Genomic DNA, 24,730 nt, shown 5'->3' with positions numbered 1-24,730 from the left:
GATGTGAGGCAAGGGACAGACAAAACAAAGGAGGATACAGAAAAGTAGCTTCTAAATAAAAGTTGTCTTTCCTTTCTCCTAGCTTCAACGTGAAAGGAAAACAATGATTCTATGGCTCCCATACTTAGCGACTTTTATGTTTACGAAGAGAGAAAATATACTCACGATCGTATCTGGGGAAGGTCTGTTTCTATTTTGTGGCCGGTATTTCTAAAAATTTGTATAGCAGCTTCTGCCACTTTGTCATCTTCCATTCTTAGGCACTGTAACAAGGACTCATATGTCTCTGCAGAGTGGAACGAGGTAGGATGTGTGAAAGACAGAACCTGGAGGAATAGATATAGCTTTAGAAGTACAGACAATGGTTTTAATCCATTAAAAAAGGAGAATTACTTTCTGCAATAAATAAAATTTAAAATTCCAGGGTACATATGCTAGCTACACAGAATAGATTACATCTCTTAGTTTCCCTTGCAGTTAGTTGTGGCTAAGGACACATTAACAGAAATACTGTGTGGTGGCTTCCAGTTACTTCCTTGAGGCAGATGACACACAGCCTCTGCCCTATTTTCTTCTTCACCTCTTACTCTATTCTGCTACTTAGAATGCAAAACATATGGCTCCTTTTTTAGAGTGTGATTTCAAATATTAATAACAATTATCAGTTTGAAAATATATTGTATTTAGGTAAAGGAATGTGTATAGTTGAAATAAAAGCTCCATACTTAATGACTCAATCTTTGTGTAATGCAAACAAAATCCTGAGAGCTTTATTTGACTGGCAAAAATAAAATCTATGAGAAAGTGTTTTAAGTGAAATTTATGAAAAAGTCCTTTTATTATAACTATCAACAAAGACACTGTACACTTTTAATTATGATTATAATATATAATTATTCTTTTATTTATTATGACAGGAGCCCCAGCTTATCCTTAAGGAATTTTCAGCATGTTATGTATGACATGTCTACAAAGTTTACCTTCTAAAAGTGAAAATAATTCAGGTCAGGAATAAGGGCTTAAAAGTAGACAGGCAAGGAGAAGAGGGAACCGAACATTAACTTACTGAATAAGCATTTATTTAATGGGTCATAAAATGCAGAGAAGTCTGGTGAGGTTTGGAGTGACAATATTTAGTTATGTGATTTTACTTACAGAAAAATGGAAAATTACGTTTGAAAAATAGAATAAAAGGCAACTTATTAAAAACATTTACTTTCACTTGTAAAACTACTTAAAAATAACTCAATTATTAAAAATATAATTAAAATCTTATTCATGGGCATCTTAGCCATTATTTCAATGAAATGATATTTAAGATCCATCACTCTCTTTTCTGTCTAATGTCCATTGCAGTGGTTTGTCTCTCTCCTTCAGTTTATGTTGCAATGGCCCCAATGTCCCTTTGGCTTCAATATCTTCCACTCTACTCTGCTGAAAGCTCTATGAAGTGCTGTCGCTGGTTGAAAGCCAGGTTAAAAGCCTCTGACAGTACCTTTCAGCTCCAGTGGCATTCCGTAATCTGGAACCAACCTTCTTCTCCAGTAAGGCCAGTCTCCCAAGGATTTCTCAAATATGCCAAGAACTAGTCCCTTTGATGACATTGTTCCCCCTAGATTAAGTCATATTGTGTCCACAAAGTCAAGTCACCTGGCTCTTACTAACTGCCCAATTCGCTGAATTCTTTGGCATCTGTTATGATTACCAGTTGTTGAACACTTTCCTAATCAGATATGTTGTCACACAGTAGTTACAGTGAGCAGCCCTAATGCTCCAGATGCACATTCTTTGAAAGTTAACACGAGATTATTTAGCATACAATGTTACAAGAATAGCAGGCAAGCAAATAATGAATGAAAACAGCAAAACTAAAAAATATTTTATAATGCAAAATAATTACATTATTTTTACATGATTATGATGTAAAAACAATATTTTATGTAATCTGATTTCTAAGACAAATGTTTAATCTTTCAAATAGTTTGCAATGAAATAAGCCTGATGTTTGCATATCCTGAAAGGAATGCCAATTATGACCCTAAGGAAATAGATGGAAACAAAACGGTTTCAAAAATACCTTAAGAAGTTCAAGCCCTGAACGAATAGCTGTGTCTGGACTTACACCCTCCTCTTCATCATCTGCTGTCCCCTCTATTGATTTATTCATCAATTTTACTAGAGCGCTATTAAAAGAAGAAAACATAAATTAGTAACACTACTAGATTAATAACTGTATTCTAATTGCACAGTGACAGAATATATATACAATATTAAAAGATCACATTCAAAGAAGTTTCTGTGGGGAAAGAAGTGAAAACTCTGTCTTCTATTTGACAGTTGAGTGTCCTTTTTAGTTTAATCCCCTAAAAAATTTAATGTGTAATAAAACCTCTATTGAAAAATAACAAAACTAAATGATATAACATACTAGTAATATATTTTGTAAGTATACGCAATTCAATATTCATTTCCACATATAAAGGGATCATTTTCAGTTTCCTGAATGGACAAACGACAATTCACTCAAAACAAAATACAAACAGTACATATATACATGGACAAATGTATTAAATTAATCACTGGTAATTTACTGAATCAATAATTTTATTTCTAGAGATTTATAGCAAAAAAGCAATTCATCACTCATAATCAGATTCATCAGTTAGAAATTATTTAATTGCCCAAAAATAATGGAATTAATTTTTCAAACTACCACAACAAAATGGAATATTGCCTGGTCAATAAAAATGAGACTATGTAGCAACATTGTACTATTATAAGTTAAAAAATTGTGTTTTAATTTTGAGATTCTATTTACACATCAGTAAACTGAAGAAGGTACTACCTTATTATGAGAACATTAAATTATTACAACAAATAACCTAATATATAGCAAATAGTCAAATAAAGATTTGGGTTAAATTTTTTTCCTTTGGTATTATTTAAGTACCAAATATACATAGGGGCTAGACATGCTGGTTTACTCCTATAATCCTAACACTGTGGGAGCCAAGGCAGGAGATTATTTGAGGCCAGGAGTTTGAGACTAACCTGAGCAAGAGTGAGATCCTGTCTCTACTAAAAATAGAAAAAAATCAGCCAGGTGTGGTGGCATGCACCTGTAGTCCCAGCTACTCAGGAGGCTGAGGCAGGAGGATAGCTTGAGCCCAGGAGTTTGAAGTTGCAGTGAGCTATGATGATGCCACTGCACTCTAGCCTGGGGCAACAGAGCAAGACTCTGTCTCAAAAAAAGGAAAAAAAAATAGGATACAAATGTTGAAATTTAAATTGATTTTAGCACTTTTATTTCCCCTTCTACATCACAAGATTTAAAAATTCATTTTTATCTTCAGATAATATAGTAACTTTTCTTTGAAAAACAACTTGGTAATGTGTGTAAACATTAGCTTTAAGTATAATTTATATACCATATAATTCACCTACTTAAAATGTACAAATTCAGTGGTCTTTAGAATATTCACAGGAATGTACAACCATTATGAACTACTTGTGGAACACACTCCCTCATTGTCCGAAGCCAAACCCCTCACCCACTAGCAGTCACTCCCCATTTATTCCCTACTCCCCCTAGCCCCAGGCATTCACTAATCTATTTTCTGCCTGTATACATTTGTCTATTCTGAACATCCCATATTAATGAAATCATAAAATATGTGCTCTTTGTGACTGATGCCTTTCACTTAGCATGTTCTCGAGGTTTATCCATGTTATAGCATGTATTAGCATATCATTTTTTATTTCCAAATAATATTCCAGTATATGGATATAAGAAAATTTATTAATCCATTCAACAGTTGATGAATATTTAGGTTGTTTCCCTTTTTTTTTTTTTTTTTTTTTTGCTATTATGAATAATGTTCCTATAAACATTTGCGTTCAGGTTTTGTATGAACACACATAAATACTTTCATTTCTCTTGAGCATACACTCAGGAATGAAACTACTGCATCATGTGATAACTCTATGTTTAACTTTTCTGAGGAATTGTCAAACTGTTTTCCAAAGCAGCTTCACCATTTCACATTGCTACTATTAATAGCAATATATGAGGGTGCCAATTTTTCCACATCTTCACCAACACATCTTTTTATTATAACCATCCTAGTGGTGGGTGTCTTATTGAGGAGATACATATATAACATTTCCATATCCACAAAAAATTGCCTTATACCCCCCTTTTGCATTCAACCTCTCCCTCTTCCCACCTGGGCAACCACTGATTTGGTTTCTGTCACCATAGTTTTGACTTTTCTAGAATTTCATATATTTTGTGCCTGACATTGTCTACATAACATAATGCTGTCAAGACTTACCCATGTTGTTGCACATAATCAGAGTTTCTTTCTTTCTATTCAGTAATAAATAAATTCTACTGTATGAATATACCACAGCCTGTTTATCCAATTACCATGTGATGAACTTCTGGGTACTTCTAGTTTATAGATACTATGAATAAAGCTGCTAAAATAAGTACAAGTCTTTACGGGAGTGTATGTTTTCGCTACTTTTAGGCGAATATCTATTACTAGGATTCCCAGGTTGGATGGTGATGTTATGTGAACATTTATTGTTACAAGGAACTATTTTCCATCTCACCAAGACCTGGTTTGCTGAGTCCATATAGCCCCTCACCAACACTTAGGATAGTCAGTTTCTTTAATTTTAGCCATTCTAGCAGATGTGTGGTGGTATTTCTCATTATAATTTCAATCTGCATTTCCCTAATGAGGAATAGTGTTGACTGTCTTTTCTTACGCTTATTTATCATGTATGTATCTTATTGGTGAAGTGTCTATTCAAGTATTTTGAACATTTCAAAATCGAGTCCTTTGTCTTATTGAGTAGTTCTTAACATTACCTCGATATAATCCTTTATCAGATACATACTTTTCAAGTATTTTCTTAGTCTATGACTTGATATTTCTTTTTCTTAACAGTATCTTGCAGAGAGAAAAAAAAGTATTTTTCTTCAATGCTTGTGCTTTTATGTTCCATCTAAGAAAACTATCTACTCTATCTTGTTTTCTGAAATTTTTAGCTGACATTATATATTTTAAAAAACTGTTTCCAATTTGAGAAAAATATTCCAAATTAAGTTTATTAAGAAATCCTATTAAACAATGCATGAATTTAATAATATTGTAAGTGTGTTTGAAAAAATTTATAAATGTATCTGACTACTTATGATAGGTTCCATGTACATACTTATTTAGTATTTATTGACTACCTATCATTTTCCAAGTCTTATCTATAATGGAAATACAGCACAAAACAGGACAGAAATAATCTCTGCTTTCATTGCAATGTTGGTAATCACCATTCTAAGTCCAGGAGCCATAAAAAAAAGACCGAAGTCTTCAAACCAGGATTGTAGTCCTACCTGTTCTGAAAGTATTTTTCCTCATTTATACATTAGCTAAATAATATATCCTCCATATACTTCACAGGGGTATCATAAAGCAACAGTTCATCACCAATGCACCCACCTCTTCAAAACTGCTTGGGAAGTCTGTGTTCCTTTCTCTCCTATGCTGTCCAACAATTGTTACAAATCCTCACCTTTCTAACTCAGGTCTAAATCTTTCCATTGAGCAGACAATCTCATCTTTAGCAAAAGGGAGAATAATGGAGTCCTTGAGTAAAAATTCTTCTAATTTTCTATACTTTATCTTTTACCCCCCTTTACTGTGTGTCTATTATTTAATCATGTCATAAGGTTAAGTTGTCCTTCCTGTTGTGCTTCCTTAGGAATGTTGCTCCACATAGTCATATTCCCCTTCCCTCATCTTCAATTTCTCTTCTTTTCAATATTTAAAATTCTTTAGTTAAAAACAACAGCAAAAGACTCTTCTTTATGCTTACTCCCTTTCCATCATGTCCTTTTTCTCCCCCCCCCTTTTTTTTTTTTGAGACAAAGCCTTACTCTGTCACCCTGGTGTCAGCCTACCTCACAGCAACCTCAAACTCCTGGGCTCAAGCAATCCTCCTGCCTCAGCCTCCCAAATAGGGACTACAGGTGAGCACCACCACGCCCAGCTAATTTTTTCTATATATTTTTAGTTGTCCGGCTAATTTCTTTCTATTTTTAGGAGAGACGGGGTCTCGCTCTTGCTCAGGCTGGTCTCAAACTCCTGAGCTCAAATGATCTGCCTGCCTCAGCCTCCCAGAATGCTAGGATTATAGGCGTGAGCCACCGCGCCCGGCCTCTCCTTTACTTTTTATAGTTAAACTGTATATACTGGTTGTCCGCACAACTCAATTTATCTCCTAAAACAGAGTTTGGAAGTGTGACAAGGTTATTTATATCTTTGACCGTCTCAAACCTCAGGGTAGCCAAGTGGGACCTAGTGGGTTCCTGCTGAGATAGGCCAGTTAACACCAGGCTTGAGCAGTCTTCTCTGCTCAGATATTATCTATCATTTTCTCTGTGTACCATAATGTAGATGCTGGGAAGCGCTGTCCGATGTCTCTCTGAATCCATGATACTCTGGATTTGCCCCTGCTACCTCACAGAAACTGTTCTGACCATTGTGATTTTTTTCCCTTTTCCTAATCTGACCCCTCCAGCTTTTAGTCTCTCTTTAGCTCCTGTGACATCACTTTTTTCTGATTTTTACTTTGCCCCCTCAAAAAAAATTTTTTTAAACAATGAATTCCATATCTTCTGCTGGTCCCTTAATTACTAATTTCTCTGAGGATTCAGTCCTCCAACTTCTTTTTAAAACTTTACCCTCTCTCCTAGGTTTCAACCATTATCACAATGACTACTTCATTTTCAAATTACCTATAGAACATTAACTAACTGTAGCATATGTACATCAATTTCTACGGATATGTATGTCTAGGGGAAAAAACTTAGGAAATAAAAGGTTACATTTAGAGTGATTTTCTACTATCCCCAATCCTTGCTTTCAAAAATCCTATATTACTGTTAAAGTACATGCAATTTTTAAAATATTTCTTGATTCCTTTTGCTTTTATTCTTTTGTATCTGCTAGTTTTTGTTCCTGGAATCATTACTAACATTTATTCAGCACTTAACTATATATATATATGAGGCATTATGCTAAGAGTTTTACATATTCATATATTATTTAAGCCTCTTAATAACTCTAGTGAGTAGTAATTATTGTTGTCCTTATTTTAAAGATGAGGAAACAGAAGCTCAGAGCAGCTTAAATAATGTATCCTAGGACACAGGGCTGGCTACCTGCACTATTAGTCCCGTGCAATCTTCACTGGGCTAATCCCCATAATTCCCACTATCTTTCACTACGCATCCTACATGGCACAGTGTTTTCAGGAGCCTTAGCTAATGATAAACCCATCCCACACAAGTTGGGCTATGTAATCTTCCCCCATTACTCAATGTACTTTACAAATCACTCCATTTTAGTAAGTGTATGTTAAATGAATAAACCCTGTATCTGTAATTTAACATTCCATGAAGATTTGATTACATGGAAGGATTATATAACTTATTTCTCACTAAAATTTAAAAATTGACATTTGCAGAAAATTATTTTGTTAGAAATCTTAACCATAAGTTGCTTTCTCTGAGACCAACCAACTCATGATGCTACTGAAAAAATTGGGTTTTTGGTCTTTTCACGGCAGAGATCTAACACTAGCTCATCATTTGCTGAAGTAATGAAACCCGGTGAGGCTTCATGGGGGACTTGATTTCCTAATGTCTCTTTCAAAGTTGTTAATTTGCATAGGCAAGAGTGCCTTCTTTTACTGTATCATATCCTTGATCTATCCCACTAAAATCAAATGGTACAGAGCAAAGTTATGATTTTTGACAACACCCAGCTGTGGACAGACCAATGATTCCCTTAAAACTTTATAACCTTAGTTTCCTTATTTGCAAGTAAGAAAATTAGAGGATAAGGAAATCTTTTTAAAGTAGTCAATTCTGACTTGATTTTTGTATACTGGTGAATGACAGGGGTCTTTCATTTTTCTGCATGTGGTTTTCCAGTTTTCCTAGCACTATTTAGTGAAGAGAATGTCTTTTCCCCATTGTATGTTCTTGGCACCTTTGTAAAAAATTAGCTGGTTGTAAAAGCGTGGATTTGTATCTGGATTCTCAGTGTGACAGAGGCCTTCTGCAAGTCAATGAGAGAGGTTTCAGAAAAAAAAAAAATCAAACTTATTGATCTTAGGCTACAGCCTCCAGAACTGTAAAAAATTAATTTCTGTTGTTTGGGCCACCCAGTTTTTGGTATTTTGTTATGGCAGCCCTAACAAACTAATACAATCAGCATTTGATACAACCACAGCAGTGATTTACATAATGTGAAACAGTGGCTTGGACACTAGAACTGATTCTGAATTCTAGGCTGTTTGGAAAAAGAACCAAAAACTACTTAGTAACCCGACATAGAAAGAGATATATAGCATATCCACTCTAAAAATGACTACTGTAAGAGAAAATCACCCACCGATGTTTATAACAGGAAATCATTGGAACCACCTGAAATGTCCGAAATTATGGGAATAGTTAATAAAAATCAATTGCTGTCATTTAATCTTTATGATGCTAAGCTGCTTACTCTTTTTTTTTTTCTTGCTCACACTTTACTTAGCATCAGAAAATTTTTTTCAAGATGGGGTCTTGCTCTGTCACCTAGGCTGGATGGAGTACAATGGTTCCATCATAGCTCAATGCAGCCCTACACTCAAATGATTCAACTCAGCTTCCTGTGAAGCTAGGACTACAGGCTCATGCCACCATGCCCGGCTAATGTTTTAAATTTTTTGTAGAGATGGGGTCTTGTTATGTAGCTCAGGCTGGTCTTGGACATCTGCCTCACACAATCGTCCTGCCTTGCTTCGGAAAGTAATAGGATTACAGGCATGAACCATGGTGCCTGGCCTTAGGCTGCTTACTTTTTAAGTATTATCTCTAATTCTCATAATCATCAAATAAGATTTTTATACCCACATTGAAGTAGAAAATAAATGAAAACTCAGATAAACTAGAGGAATTTTTCCAAAGCCACAAGCAGACTTACATTTTAAAACCAGATTTATCTAATGACAATCTTGTCCTCTTTTCTACAATATACCATTCTGTTCTCAGACATCAAGTGAATGGTGTTATAATATGTACTACAGAATATTATATGGCAATTAAAATGTTTTAAGAAAATTCAGAGGTTAGTTGATATCCACATAGACCTAAAATTTTCTTCTTTCTACCTATCTCTATGTTCTAGGTTTTCTTTAATGAGCACAGATAAGCTAAAAATAAACACAAGAATGCTTCAAAAATGAACAGCATCAATTAAAGCCAAAGATCATAAAAGTGAATAGGACTTTCAAGCTGAATGATGTATGCATCTGCCATCACAAAGAGGTACACAGAGAAGCTTTTTAGGTCTCTTTAGGGGCCCAAAATCTGAATTTACTACACTGTTGTTTCATATTAAAATCTATTTTTGAGAGAATTTATTTCCTAGCTTACCTTATGGCTTCTGAATCAATGTGCACAGGTGCAATTCTTTCCAACAGAAATTTGACCATCTCTAGAAAAGGATTTGTTGGCTGCTTAGGATTTGCAAGTTTCCGGGCTATTTCTCTCTATAGAAAGAAAATAGTTTTACCGTAAGTATGATTTGTTTTCACGTTTTTCAAAATAAAAATGATTGTAGGCAAAAAAAAAAAAAAAGGCATTTAAAGATTCAAAGCCAGCATAAGTGAAAAATATTTTCTGTGTTAGACCCTGACTAAAATTTATGCATTCATTGAGTAATCACTGCAAAATCTGGACAGTGGAGAACAGAAAGGAGATGATGTGGTCTCTGAGTGAATTCTGCCTTGTCTCATAGTTCTCCCATGAAATTATCGTTTAGTGTAACCACATTTTTTTTTTTTTTTGAGACAGAGTCTCACTCTGTCACCCTGGCTAGAGTGCTGTGGCATCAGCTTAGCTCACAGTAACCTCAAACTCCTGGGCTCAAGCAATCCTACTGCCTTAGCTTCCCGAGTAGCTGGGACTACAGGCATGCGCCACTATGCCTGGCTAATTTTTTCTACATATTTTTAGTTGTCTGGTTAATTTCTTTCTATTTTTTGGTAGAGATGGGGTCTCGCTCTTGCTCAGGCTGGTCTCGAACTCCTGATCTCGAGCAATCCTCCCCGCCTCAGCCTCCCAGAGTGCTAGGATTACAGGTGTGAGCCACCGCGCCCAGCCGTAACCACATTTTTTATTCAGAAAAAAATAAAAACAAAACAATTTTCACTTTCATCAGTATGTTTTATTGGTTTTTACTATTTCATAATTTGGAAGAATATTGTGTTTTGTTTCAATTAATTTCACTTTTGAAAAAATGAGATATTCTTAACTATATCAATATTTGTAAATATTTTCAGTATGGAGAACATAGTTCAGGTATAAATGAGAATCCTGTACTCCCCTAGAATTTTATTTATAAATTAGACATAGAATTATTGAAGATTGTTAGACAGCCCCAAGAATAAAAATAATTCTCTCAATTTAAGCTCAAAGACTATGGTATTACATCAAATAGTTCCTACAAAGACAAGACATTCTTGCTGGACATTTCTAAGGAGGAGCACTTAGTAATTATAGAGACTGATTCTCTGAAAGATAAGGTTAAATTTACAATGAGGTGGGCAGTAGGTAAAGAAATTTACTTTAAGAGCAAGGCTTTTTACAGCAGGGCACTGCAGCTTACAACTGTAATCCTAGAACTTTCGGAGGCCAAGGTGGGAGGGCTGCTGGAGGCCAGCCTGAGCAACATAGAAAGACCCCATGTCTTGAAAAAATTTTAAAAATTAGCCGAGTGTGATGGCATGCGTCTGTAAGTCTCAGCTCCTCAGGAGGCCGAGGCAGAAGATCTCTTGAGCCCAGGAACTGGAGGTTGCAGTGAGCAACAGAGTGAGACTCTGTCTCAAAACAAAACAAAGCAAAACAAAAAACAAGAATACGCCTTTCAATGGAATACTTAAGATGAATAAATATGTCTTAGCTGAGAAGATAATGCACATTAAATGTGCTTTCCAAACTATAAAGCAATAACAAATGATATTCACTCTATTTATTAGCTTTTCTCATAAAACATATTTTAGTGATATATATTCAGGAGAACAAAGGGGGAAAAGATCATACTAAATATCATCCATATTTGTTATTAGAGTATAAGTCCAAAGGACTCAGATTCAGAAGAAAATTTCTTAGTCATTAGGAGATGCCTGATTTTAGTAATTTGTAATTAACCAAACAAAATTTCAGCATTAGAGGAAAAAAAATACTTTATTTGGTGCTTAATCTTTATATACTTTGCTCTAAGCCACAGGTTCACATTTTAAATCTGAATTTAAATACTGTGTATCTTTTGAAATTAATCTTATTTTGTTAAATATCCCCAAAAGGCAAATTTTTTCAATCTAGTACAAAATTTAGTTGCTTTAACCTAAGAAAAATATGTCAGAGATTGTCTAAAACCAGTATGAATGTTGGAAAATTGCTAGGTTACTAATAAGTGGAAAAACTAGGCATTAGGAAAGACAGATATGGTAGTACATAGAAGCATAGAAGAAATTAAAAAGTGGTAAGGGCAAAAGAATGCACAATTATTTAAACATAGTAACAGAACTATATAAAACGCATCTGTGTTTGTAAACAATACAAGACAAACAGTATTTAAAACCTGACAGTTTTATATTCCCAAATAATCTTACACTTAGGTAAACCCTCATAACAACACTTTATGTAGGTGATATTTAGGTAATCTCTCATAACAATTATTTTAAATTTACATATGATAATATTAAATGATATTGAGGGTAAGGAGCAAGCCAAATTAGTTTGTGGCAGGTAATTAGCAACAAATAAACAGTTTTCTTTACACATTCAAGAAAAAACATACTTCCAATACACAAACAGAAACATCTATGACCAACAAGAAGTTTACAACTGAAAAGCAGCTAAAGCTTCAACCAGAAGTAACCATATGCAATCCTTTTAGGAAATGACAGTTGGCAGAAAGAGTTAAAAAACAAACAACAACAAAAAAAAACAACAAAAAAGTTTTTCTGTATCCCTGACAATGTTTCCAAAATTTCTGATCAAATCTATGCTACCACTGCAGAATATTACTACTACTAATATATATTTATTAGTTAATACATTGTTTAGTATACTAAGCACTTTCAGGGAATATCAAAATCATTTTATGAAAGGTATTCTTTCTTGTGCACAGTAATCCTTGTGGTATATTTTTTTTCTCATAGCTAATCAAAATAATTCCTAAAGGAATTGAATATCAATATTTTTTTGCAGCAGGAATCAGTAAACCACATAAAGATATAATACCAGTTTCTCACAAGAAACAATTTCCAAAGGTTTAACTTTCCTATAAAAGTGAAATGCCACTGTCATTGAATTATAAAAAAAGATGAAAAGAAACCAGAAAACACTCTACGATTGTTACTAAAAGGCATAATTTTGCATCTCTCTCACCTTTTCTTCATTTCTTCTCTACCTCCTACAAGTGATATAACTGTGCTAATACACAGAACCATGCCTGAAACTCAGACTTCTAAATACAACTGCTAAGAGGTTATCTTCCCTTATCCCTAAAGCATCTCCTCACATACCTAGTTACCCAACCTGGAAATACAGCAGTCATTCTTGACATAGTGGTCTAATCCCTACTCATCCTTTAAGACTCAACTCAGGAGTCATTTCTTCTAGAATAAGCCATTCCCTGACGTATTTCCACCCATGCCTGGGATGGGTGGTGTTCCTCCATGTTACCAAAGCACACCAGTGTATCAGAACACTTATCACACTGTATTCTCTACTATTTGTCTACTTCTGCCACCTAATCTGTAAACTCCATGAGAGACCATGTATATAACACAATTTCCTAAATTACACAGTGAATTTTAACAGTGTAAGCTTGATCAAGGAACAAGATATTTGGACTACTAAAGATACAATGCATATCCAGATAATTCCATAGACAAAGTTTTTTTTAAAAAGTATGGTCCATGAACCATTCATATCAGAATTACTATGAAACTTAGTTAAAAGATGGAAATTCATGATCTCACTTTAGACCTATTTTAAGGATGCCTACTGTTTGTAATCTATGTGCAAGACCATAAGAATTACCATTTCTTGGCCGGGCGCGGTGGCTCACGCCTGTAATCCTAGCACTCTGGGAGGCCGAGGCGGGCGGATCGCTCAAGGTCAGGAGTTCGAGACCAGCCTGAGCAAGAGCGAGACCCCGTCTCTACTAAAAATAGAAAGAAATTATATGGACAACTAAAAATATATATATAGAAAAATTAGCCGGGCATAGTGGCGCATGCCTGTAGTCCCAGCTACTCGGGAGGCTGAGGCAGGAGGATCGCTTGAGCCCAGGAGTTTGAGGTTGCTGTGAGCTAGGCTGACGCCATGGCACTCACTCTAGCCTGGGCAACAAAGTGAGACTCTGTCTCAAAAAAAAAAAAAAAAATTACCATTTCTTTAACTACTATAAGGCAGCACAGGGGTCCCTGAAGTAGGCCATAATATTAACAATATTTCATTTTACTTTATTTTTTTACAAATCCTATGACCTTGGTAATATTTATATATTAAGAATATGAGACCTGGAAATACTGAACAACTAACTAAAAGTCACATTGGTAGTAAATAGCATAGATGAAATTCAAACTTAGGACTGTCTCATTAAATGCTGGATAAACAGGCTTCCTGGAAAATCTTAACATTTGGGAACCATCATCATAGGAAGGCAATGGAGTATAAAATAGCAGGCAAACCTGAAGCTATGGCAAATACACGGTCCTTCTCTAGAACCAAAGTGTGGAAACTCAAAACCTGAAGTCTAAAGGGAAAGTAAATCTATAACACATATTTCAATACCACTGTTCACCCTCTTTCACTATATTATCACAGACACGCACACACATTAATCCACAGTATGTCCTTGCTCAAAGTATTCTTACTAAAATTTTTCAAGAATGGAACTTGGACAAAGGGGGAGGAAAATATTAGATCTGATGCCTACTAACTCTCTTAACCAAGTAACATTTACCTCTTGAGAAGTGAGACATGATTGTTCTTTAGAAAAAAAGGAGGTAGTGGTAAATACACACCAGGGGATGGAGAAGAAACTCTCAAAGATGAAACGAAAGCTACACAGAACAAGAGAAACTAAAATTTACATTTGTATATTTTTTCTTTATTCTTTTCTTCTATGCCAGAATGAAATTATCAGGATAAAAGGAACAGGGATATCAGACGAAATATGTAACTAATATTCAGCAGCCATGGAGAATGAAACAAATGATAGAGATACTCTGGGAAATGGCAACAACTCTTTCTAACAGTGGTTGTTTTCCTGAGTCTATAAACAGCATTGTAAGTCCAACTTTACATATGAGAATATATAGAGAAGATAAATAATGTACTCAAGTCATACAATGCCAATATTAAGAGCTAGGAAAGAAGGTATCAAGACCCATGCTCTTTCCAGTGCAAGTGCAGTCTTCATCTCTACCTTCCTGGTTCCTGAAATCAGGAGCACTGATTGGCTTCACTGTGTGGCTGTTGCATTCATCCCGAGATATTTTGGTTACAAACATCTGTTTTGCACATACTTTTTGGGTTTGGAAACTCTTAGATATTTCTGGTCAAATAGTAGGGATTCATGTTACTGCCAGTTTTTTTTTTTTTTCCAAATTCACACTCAATTTCTGTTTTCTGTTAAACCAAAAGTACTACTTGATTATTCTTTCTCCAGGTGCGTATTCCTTCAGTAGTACTTGGTTTGTATCGATTCTTGCAGAAAATAATATAATGTATAGAAAGAAACCTATCATGGGCCAGGCGTGGTGGCTCACGCCTGTAATCCTAGCACTCTGGGAGGACGAGGCGGGTGGATCACTCGAGGTCAGGAGTTCGAGACCAGCCTGAGCAAGAGTGAGACCCCGTCTCTACTAAAAATAGAAAGAAATTATCTGGCCAACTAAAAATATATACAGAAAAAAATTAGCTGGGCATGGTGGCGCATGCCTGTAGTCCCAGCTACTCGGGAGGCTGAGGCAGTAGGATCACTTAAGCCCAGGAGTTTGAGGTTGCTGTGAGCTAGGCTGATGCCACGACACTCACTCTAGCCTGGGCAACAGAGCAAGACTCTCTCTCAAAAAAAAAAAAAAAAAAAAAAAAAAAAAAGGAAGAAAGAAACCTATCATGGATCTATGAGATATAAGTTCTACCTACAGCTCAGCCACTATAGCTTGCTATGAAACACTGGATGAGAAATTTCCCCTCCTTAAAATTCAATGTCTTCATGGTCAAGGACATAGTAAACAAATAAACTAAATGAATAAATATTCAATATCCTTATCTGTCAAATGAAGTGATTAAACCAAATGATGATATAAGGTATTTTATAGCTATTTCACTGTATGATCTAATTGTATTAGATTCTCTGCAGGACACAGCACTCTGGAACTAGAATTCTAAATGCCAAGGAAGTAAATAAAACCTTTAAGTGTTTTCAGCAAATCACTTACTTCAGAAATGCAAAGGTTGAGGTACTCTGGGCACTTGGTATATCCATATTCCTAGTCCCAACAGACAAGCCCATTGTTCTCTTCCCTAAATTAACTCCCCTACCCATATCCTCTCAATAACTGGTCTTTTTAGATCCCTAGACTGAATAAAAGATCCTTGTTCCACACTCCCAGACCACTTTGTATATACATCTATTATAGTCCTTAACCTTTATAAAATACTTAAAAATTATCAACTCTAATCCTTTCTAGAACAAAGTCAGACATAAATAACTGAAATAGGCCTGGTGCAATTTCAGTTTACAATTTCAGGTTTACAATAAACCTGTAATCCCAGCACTGTGGGAGGCTGAGGTGGGAGGATCGCTTGAGGCTGGTAGTTCAAGACCAGCCTGGGCAATGTAGCCAGATCCTTGTCTCTGCAAAAAATAAAAAAATAATTAGCTAGGCATGGTCGCATGTGCCTGCAGTCCTAGAAGGTGGGAGGACTGCTTGAGCCCAGGAGGTCAAGGTTACAGTGAGCTATGATCACACCTCTGCATTCAAGCCTGGGTGACAGAGACTCTATCTTTAAAACAAACAAACAAAACACACTGAAATAATTATCTATCTTTCTTTTATAAATCTCTGTAAGCCCGGTCCCGAGCATAGTACTTGCCATATATGTGTAATATCCTAAGAACTACCACTTATTTAAAACCAATAGGGCAGTACAGGGATCTATATTAGAAAATATATATACATACACACACACACACACACACACATATGTTATGTGTGTTAAATGACACACAGTTATGTGTCATTTAACACACACACACACACACACACACACATGTTATGTGTGTTAAATGACACACAGTTATGTGTCACTTAACGACAGGGATACATTTTGAGAAATGTATCATTAGGCAATTTTGTTGCTGTGAAAACATCACAGAGCATACTTCCACAAACCCAGATGGTACAGTTTACAATACACCTAGGTTGTATAATATAGCCTATTGCTCCTAGGCTACAAACCTGTGTATTATGTTACTTTACTGAATACTGTAGACAACTGTAACACAATGTAAGTATTTATGTTTCTACACATTATCTAAACACAGAAAAGGCACGGTTTGGTGGGTTGCAGCGGCTCACACCTGTAATCCCAGCAGTATGGGAGGCCAAGGTGAGAGGACTGACTGCCTGAGGCCAGGAGTTCGAGATCTCGTTTGTACAAAAAATAGAAAAATTAGCTGGGTGTGGCCTCAAGCAACTGTAGCTCCAGCTACTCAGGAGGCTGAAGCAGAAGTGCTTGAGCCTAGGAGTTTGAGGTTGCAGTGAGCTGTAGATAACAAAGCGAAACCCTGTCTCTTAAAAAAATTTTTTTTAAAAAGGTACAGTAAAGGCCGGGCGCGGTGGCTCACGCCTGTAATCCTAGCACTCTGGGAGGCCGAGGTGGGCGGATCGTTTGAGCTCAGGAGTTCGAGACCAGCCTGAGCAAGAGCGAGACCCCACCTCTACTAAAAATAGAAAGAAATTATATGGACAGCTAAAAATATATATAGAAAAAATTAGCCGGGCATGGTGGCGCATGCCTGTAGTCCCAGCTACTCGGGAGGCTGAGGCAGTAGGATCGCTTGAGCTCAGGAGTTTGAGGTTGCTGTGAGCTAGGCTGACGCCACGGCACTCACTCTAGCCTGGGCAACAGAGTGAGACTCTGTCTCAAAAAAAAAAAAAAAAAAGGTACAGTAAAAACACGGTATAAAAGATAAAAAATGGCACACCTATGTAGAGCACTTATCATGAACAAAGCTTACAGGACTGGAAGTTGCTCTGGGTGAGTCAGTAAGTGGCGAGTGAATGTGATGGCCTGGGACATTCCTGTACACTACTGTATACCTTATAAACACTGTACACTTAGGGTACACAAAATATAATAAAATTTTTTTCTTTCTTCAATAATAGTCTTAGCTCACTTTAACACTTTTACTTTATAAACCTTAAAAAAGCTTTTAAAGTTTCTGACTCTTTTGTAATAACACAGTTCAATACACAAACACATTGTAGAGCTGTACGAAAATATTCTTTATATTTTTATTTTAATAGCATTTTTCTATTTACATTTTTAAACTTTTTTGTTAAAAACTAAGACACTTGCATTTCCATGAACTAATAAGAAAAAGAACAAACTTGAAAGACACACACACACACACACACACACACACATATTAGCCAAGGCCTACACAGGCTCAGGATCATCAAGATGTCACTAGGCGATAGGAATTTTTCAGCTTGATTATAATCTTATGGGACCACCTTTGTATATATGGTCTGTCGTTAACCAAAATGTTGTTATATGGTGGATGACTGTATATACAAAAAAACCTTTAACAACTCTATGAGATTGTTAGTATCTACAGATGAGGAAAAGTGTTAAAAAATATTGAATAACTTACTCAAGGTCACACTGGTTGTAAATGGAATAGCTGAAAATCTAACCTATCTCATAAATTCAGTCCCTATCTCATAAAATGCTGAATAAATGAATGAAGTTTTCCTTCCTCACATCTTCAGTGACAGTGGTATTCTATAGAATGAGTCTAGGAATGGAATGAAGACAAAAGTCTAAATAGGAATTTATCTTATCTATAAATGAAATCATACCAATGGCAACGTTACTATTGCTAATTTACTGACAAGGGTTATTTCTATGCTCATATACAGGAGAAAAAATGCGTGCACACAAGCACTTAGAAATACTCATCATTTACTCAATAAATGTCTACTAAATACAAAGTACTTTATCTTGTTCAATTCCTAAAACCAATCTCTCTGGCTTCGTTCTCTAGGTGTTTCCTGGGATGTGGCTGGAGAGTGATTGGTAGGTAAAGAGAACTAAGTTGACCACAGATATATTCCTAAATAATTCACAGCTCACAATATTATTAAATTCATAGAAAACACTGTATGTAAAACAGGCTTTAATGAAACATAAATTTCTGTAAGTAAAGCAAGGATTACATGTAAAGTATAATTTACTAACCACACAAACGTCTGCCTGTTTGCAGGAACATGTTGGGCTGATTAATAACTCCAACTGAGACCGCAATTTCTCATCGTCACCAAGAACCTGGTTAAATTTCTTCACAAAATCTTGTGCTTTCCCAGGGTCAGGCAAATTCTCTATTTAAAATTAAAAGAGAATCAGTATTACAGAAGAAAAAAACTAGTAAACTAAAAGTATAAGTGTCGTAAAAAGATTGCTGAGCTAGTAAAAGACAATCAGCCTAACTGGTTCTTGGAAATAAAATTAAGATAAGGATTATTTTCTTTTACTTAGCATTCAATCAATAGGCCCATTTGGTACACTGTTTGTTTTGATGTTTATCATATATTTACTGAGCAAATGAACATACTCACTTGCTATGGTCATCAGTTTTCCAAACATGGCAGAGCAGTTAGCCTCTGACTGAAATTTAAAACAGAAACAAAAGAACAACCAGTCATATACGCTAACAAATTTCTGAAACAAAAATCAATACTCATTATTATAAATTTTTCATAAAGTTTAAAAAATTCATTACAATCTAACCACTGGAAAATGGCTTACCATGTAATACACACTAAGTTGATAGCAAAGAACTGTGGAGTAGTAACAACTATTAAGTTAAGACAAATAGAAGGAAAGGAGATGTTAGCAAGAAGGTATTAAAAAACTGAATGTATATAACTTTCATATGAAAGTTATTTTGCCAGAAGATTGAAAAGATGAAGAAAACAACATAAAAAATTATCACATCAAAATTACTAAAAATATGTAGAAAATTTTTCTTTTGGAATAGAGTTCTATTAGTTATTTTGTGGCCCATTACTTAAATACCTTCAGAATAACTTCCTCTCTAAAAAGTACTTCCTTTTCCTCTATCACAATAACATAATACTTTATTATTAGTTTTAATTTATATTAAATTTGAGTAATTTGCATCATAAGTTGGTAAACTATTGTCCTATGGGCCATCTGTTTTTAATAAAGTTTTGCTGGAACAAAGTCATGTCTATTCATTTATGTATTGTTTATGACTGCTTTTGCAAAGGCAAAGTTGAGTATCTGACCACAGACTGTATGGCTGGCAACACCTAAATTTCTACCATCTTATCATTTATAAAAAAAAGTTTGTTATCCTCTGCTCTACTATCCATGGGCTCTTGAGGAGTCTGCATATAGTCCCTTGGTTAAGAACAAATATTCTAGTGAATACACTTAAAAGTATATTAAGGGCCGGGCGTGGTGGCTCACGCCTGTAATCCTAGCACTCTGGGAGGCCAAGGCAGGTGTATCGCTCGAGGTCAGGAGTTCGAGAGCAGCCTGAGCAAGAGCGAGACCTCCGTCTCTACTAAAAATAGAAAGAAATGATCTGGACAGCTAAAAATACATATAGAAAAAAATTAGCTGGGCATGGTGGCGCATGCCTGTAGTCCCAGCTACTTGGGAGGCTGAGGCAGTAGGATTGCTTGAGCCCAGGAGTTTGAGGTTGCTGTGGGCTAGGCTGACGCCACAGCACTGTAGTCTGGGTGACAGAGTGATACTCTGTCACAAAAAAAAAAAAAGTATATTAAGGGCTGAGGCAGGAGAATCAATTGAGCCCAGGAGTTCAAGGTCAGCGTGGGTAACATAGCAAGACCCCATCTCAAAAAAAAAAAAAAAAAAAAAAAAAAAAAGTATATATATTAAGAGAATTCAAGCTTTTGAAACGTGGGAGAAAAAACTGACATTAGCATACTTATAGGAACCCATTATCAACTCTACATTTAAGGAATAAGAATAATTTATAATGTGAAAAGAAATATAACTTTTCATATAATTTTATCTTAAAATTTAATTCTAATTATTTGGAAGTTGGTAAACTATGTTTAAACTCTTAGTGTTTAGAAACTTGATAAACTAGAAAATACCATTTCTTTGCTCACACTGGAAAATAAGGAGTTTGTCATATTCATTTAAATGGAAATCTGGTTTGGACAACCACAGAAATTATGTTTAACTGACATCTGGAAGATGAAATGCCTAAGACACTTTATCCTTGCTTCATTATATAGAACTACAGAAAATCTGAACAATGACTATAGTAAACTATGAATTTAAACAAATCATGAACCTACTGTTGCCTGCTTGTGCAAATCCAACAGTTCGCGTACATGACTCCGAAGCATGTTCTGACACTTCCACATTTCATTGAGAGCTCTGTAAATAAAGTTATGAACATAAAAAAATATATAATATTGCAAATTATTCAACTTTATAACTTTTCTTGTTGCATAGTATATATACACACCATTTTTCTATTATACATTTGCCTAAAATTTTAAGCACCAAGAAATTTATTTATTAGGACTCAAGACAGTTTAGTATAAATGGTAAATAAAAGGCTTCTTATGAGAAAAAAATATTTGAGAAGTTTAGCAGGATTAATAGCATTCTGCCAGGCAATAAAGGGATTGAAAGTTGTTCTAAACAGAGATAGCTAGAAAGTTCTGGTACAAGGGAAGACCAAATGTCATCAAAGTACATGGCACATATACGAAACTGAAAAACACTTACCGGCTTGGAGCCCAGCGTATGAGTGAGGAGCAAAAGGAAGCTGCAGCATACCACAGAGGACTAGATCATAAAGGCTTTACTATATCAGGCTAAGGAGTATATGTGAAGGGCTGCAGACTATTTTAAAAAACTGAAATGTCTTAGAAATGATGTAGACTCAAATGCCAAATTTAAATTGACTGTGATTATTCTAGACTCTTCTCTTTCCACAAACAGATTTTCTTCTCTCACAAATCCCCTCCAAACTACTAGGCACCCAGAGCACCTCTGAGAAGTTACTCTGAGTACTCTTTGCCAAATATTTAGAAATATAACAAAATATCAAAACCTTAAGCCAAGAGTTTACTACCTTGAGTTATCATTAGTAACCACTTGTAAGGCTTTTAAAAATGATGGTTAATGCCTCCTGATACAATGCACCAAGGATATATTACTTTGGTGAAATTTCTGCCCAAAATGCGTAATTTAATAACGAGGAAACACTGGAGAAGCCAAATTGAGGCCACATTCTGCAAAATAATTGGCCTATACAATACTTGTCCAAAGAAAGAAAAAAATCAAAGTCACAAAAGACAAAGAAAGATTAAGGAATAGTTCCAGATTAAGAAACTAGACACACAACAACTAAGCATGTAATGTGTAATTCTAGATCGAGGAAAAAAATACCTATAATGAACATTATACGAACAATTGAGGACATGTGAATACACAGAGGATTAGACAAAAATATGGTTTCATTATTAAATTTCCTTTTTTTTTTTTTTTTTTGAGACACTCTGTTGCCCATTCGGGTGCCGTGGCGTCAGCCTAGCTCACAGCAACCTCAAACTCCTAGGCTAAAGCGATCCTCCTGTCTCAGCCTCCCGAGTAGCTGGGACTACAGGCATGCACCACCACATCTGGTTAATTTCTTTCTATTTTTAGCAGAGACAGGGTCTCATTCTTGCTCAGGCTCCTCTCAAATTCCTGAGCTCAAGCAATCTTCCCCGCTTGGCCTCCCAGAATGCTAGGATTTATAGGCATGAGCCACCGCGCCCGGCCTACCTAAGGTTCTTAATTCAAATAGAAGCAGCAACAATCCCTTCAGCAATTAATTAAATAAATTAATTTTATGAAATCTTTAGGAAAGACATCAGTCATCTGAAGAGTAACTTACTTTACAGCATTTGGATCCAAACTAGCATATAAATAATATAGGCATTTCATTCTTTCTTCTGTTTCCAGGTTGTGGGGGACAAGATACTGAGCAAAGATTTTCTCTACCAACAATCTATGAAACAACAACAAAAAAATTCAAGTACTATAACTGCTCTATTTTTAAGAAGCAATAGCCATTTTATATTTTAACTATCTGGTACAAAGATAGTATACCAATGATGATAGCTATTTATGCATGCACACTGGAAAATATCAGTATACGATCATTCCTTTCCTTGAACAACTTTTAGTACAGTTCTTTTAAATTTAGAGACAGTTTGTATTTGTGGCTTTACTTTGTAATTTGTCAGTATGAAACATTTGGTCTAGGAGGGTTAAATATTCTCAAACATAGGGTGCTGGCTGTTCGACCTATTCTTCTTTAATAGCCCAGAGCTATAGCAAACTCATTAACATGACATATAAAGCTATAAACACAGGTATAGCTAATTCTCAAGAAACTCATTAATTTCCTCTGATTACAGTTCAGCTCCTTTCCCATGTTGTCATGTACTAAAAATAGAGGAATCTGCCTTCATATTACTTCCAAAAAATATAGTTTTTCCAGTGTACATTTGATCTTTCTTCTCTTCACAGTCTAAATTCTTTACCAATATTGGAATATTCTTCTTGCTAAGCTTATATCTATTATTCAGTATCACTGGAATAAGAAAACACTAGAGCTCTTCATTAACCAATGAAATACATATCCAGTGATGACCTAACAAGTCAGCCTAATTCAATAAAATATTGGGAAGTATTTTGCAAAAACCAAGTTCCATTAGTACAATACACAATTATAAGTAACATCTAGAAAATGAAACCAACTTAGTAATTCCTCTACTGGTATGATAGTGTTGCAAAAAGAAAAATAATAACCAGTAGTTAATGAATAGTGCTCTATTGCCAGGCAAGAGAGTAGGGTACTTTATGTTCATTATTTTATTTAATCTCCAGGACAATTCCATAGGGAAGGCATTCTTCATTTCTATACTAAACCAAGGTACGCAAAAGTCAAGTCACTTGTGCAAGAGCCCACATCTAATAAGGGACAGAGTGAACATTTGGTCTCTGTTCCATCTGACTCCAAAGTCCAGGCCTATTTCATTATTATTAGACTACCTTATAATCTTGGATAGAGACCTACTTAAACATAGTATGCACAAATATGTAGAAAGTGATTTTTAATCTTAGAAATAAATCATCAAAATATTAAACAGGAATAACTTTTAAAAACCTAAAAACAGTTTTAAACTCAACCATTCCACCAACATTCTACTCACTTGTCATCGATGCTGTTCTGATAATAAATATGCAGAAGTTTGTCCTTTATCCAGCTGACTTTCTCTGCAGCTTCCTTTCCTGCTTCACCATGAAGACAGTATTTCTTATAAAGCTGAGCCAGACCCATCATAGCTTCTTTTCTTACCCGCCACTAGAAAATATAAAATTTATTAGAAGAGCATGATATCAAAACTTTATACTAATCTGCAAATTCTCATGGCTTCACTAGGTTGTACAATCAGTCTTATGTGTGCATATGTAAATTGGCACACTATTTCTTTTCGTAAGAGGCTTTACCAAATATTTTTGAATCTGTTCCTATCTAGAAACCAAGCTTTAGAAATCTCCCAGTACAAATATTACTAAATGATATACCAATTTTTCATTTCCCCCAAGGCCCAGCAATAAGTCTTACAGAATATTTCATTTGATTAACTCTAAAAAAAATTGGCCGATCTTTAGAAGTGTTTAAAAGGTAAAACACAAAGTGTATGATTCACTCTGCAAACAAAAGCCCGATCACCTGGAATATTTTAATTTCTAGTTATATCCCTTCTGATGTTGACACAGACGAAAAACAAAGTTCACTATCAAGATTTCTGGAATTATAAAGTTGGAAAGGACCTTAGTAGTTATTGTAAGTCAACTTCCTTATTTTGTAGATTTAAAAAACAAATGATTTATTTATTAATACCTAGCCATGTACTAGTTAGTGGAAGACTCTTTGGGACTTTTAGAGGTTGGGAAGATTTATTAGAAAAGTGATGGGAAGAGGGATAGGAAAGGAGACCATTAAAACCTAGAGTGAGACCTATCATAAAATGTAAGAACAACAATAATGAAAAAAAGTATGTTTCTCAAAAAAAAAAAAAAAAAAAAACATGGGGGGGAGTATGCTATCTTTGGTTTATATACATCAATACTTCCTTATAAATTTCTTGTATCACTTTCTCATTTTTAGGCTACTTAATGGATGAAATGAAACTTTGCTCCTATATAAGAGGTTAATAGAAGCCTTTTGATATTTCTTACATGAAATCAAAAAATGTGAGCAGTGAAATCTAAGATTAATTCCTGTAT

At 35.2% G+C, this 24,730-nt stretch overlaps 1 protein-coding gene across 4 annotated transcripts in view; it reads right to left on the bottom strand.

The window, feature by feature from the left end:
* Positions 1-24,730, bottom strand: part of PDS5A (PDS5 cohesin associated factor A) — a 131,304-nt gene that overhangs the window by 43,363 nt on the left and 63,211 nt on the right. For 2 of the 4 annotated variants that reach the window (XM_069495176.1, XM_069495175.1), the window contains exons 12-19: positions 23,650-23,801; positions 22,326-22,439; positions 20,731-20,812; positions 18,991-19,039; positions 18,614-18,753; positions 9,494-9,609; positions 2,078-2,183; positions 166-326 (exon numbers count right to left, since the gene is read on the bottom strand). In XM_069495176.1, coding sequence (XP_069351277.1) covers positions 166-326; positions 2,078-2,183; positions 9,494-9,609; positions 18,614-18,753; positions 18,991-19,039; positions 20,731-20,812; positions 22,326-22,439; positions 23,650-23,801 — 920 coding nt within the window. Of the gene's footprint in view, positions 1-165; positions 327-2,077; positions 2,184-9,493; positions 9,610-18,237; positions 18,754-18,990; positions 19,040-20,730; positions 20,813-22,325; positions 22,440-23,649; positions 23,802-24,730 lie in introns of those variants that run through there. The other 2 variants (XM_069495177.1, XM_069495178.1) reach the window with 2 other exon arrangements.

Source organism: Eulemur rufifrons, chromosome 19 (genome assembly GCF_041146395.1).
Source record: "Eulemur rufifrons isolate Redbay chromosome 19, OSU_ERuf_1, whole genome shotgun sequence".
Taxonomy (NCBI): Eukaryota; Metazoa; Chordata; class Mammalia; order Primates; family Lemuridae; genus Eulemur; species Eulemur rufifrons.
This window is presented reverse-complemented; position numbering and strand designations above follow the sequence as displayed.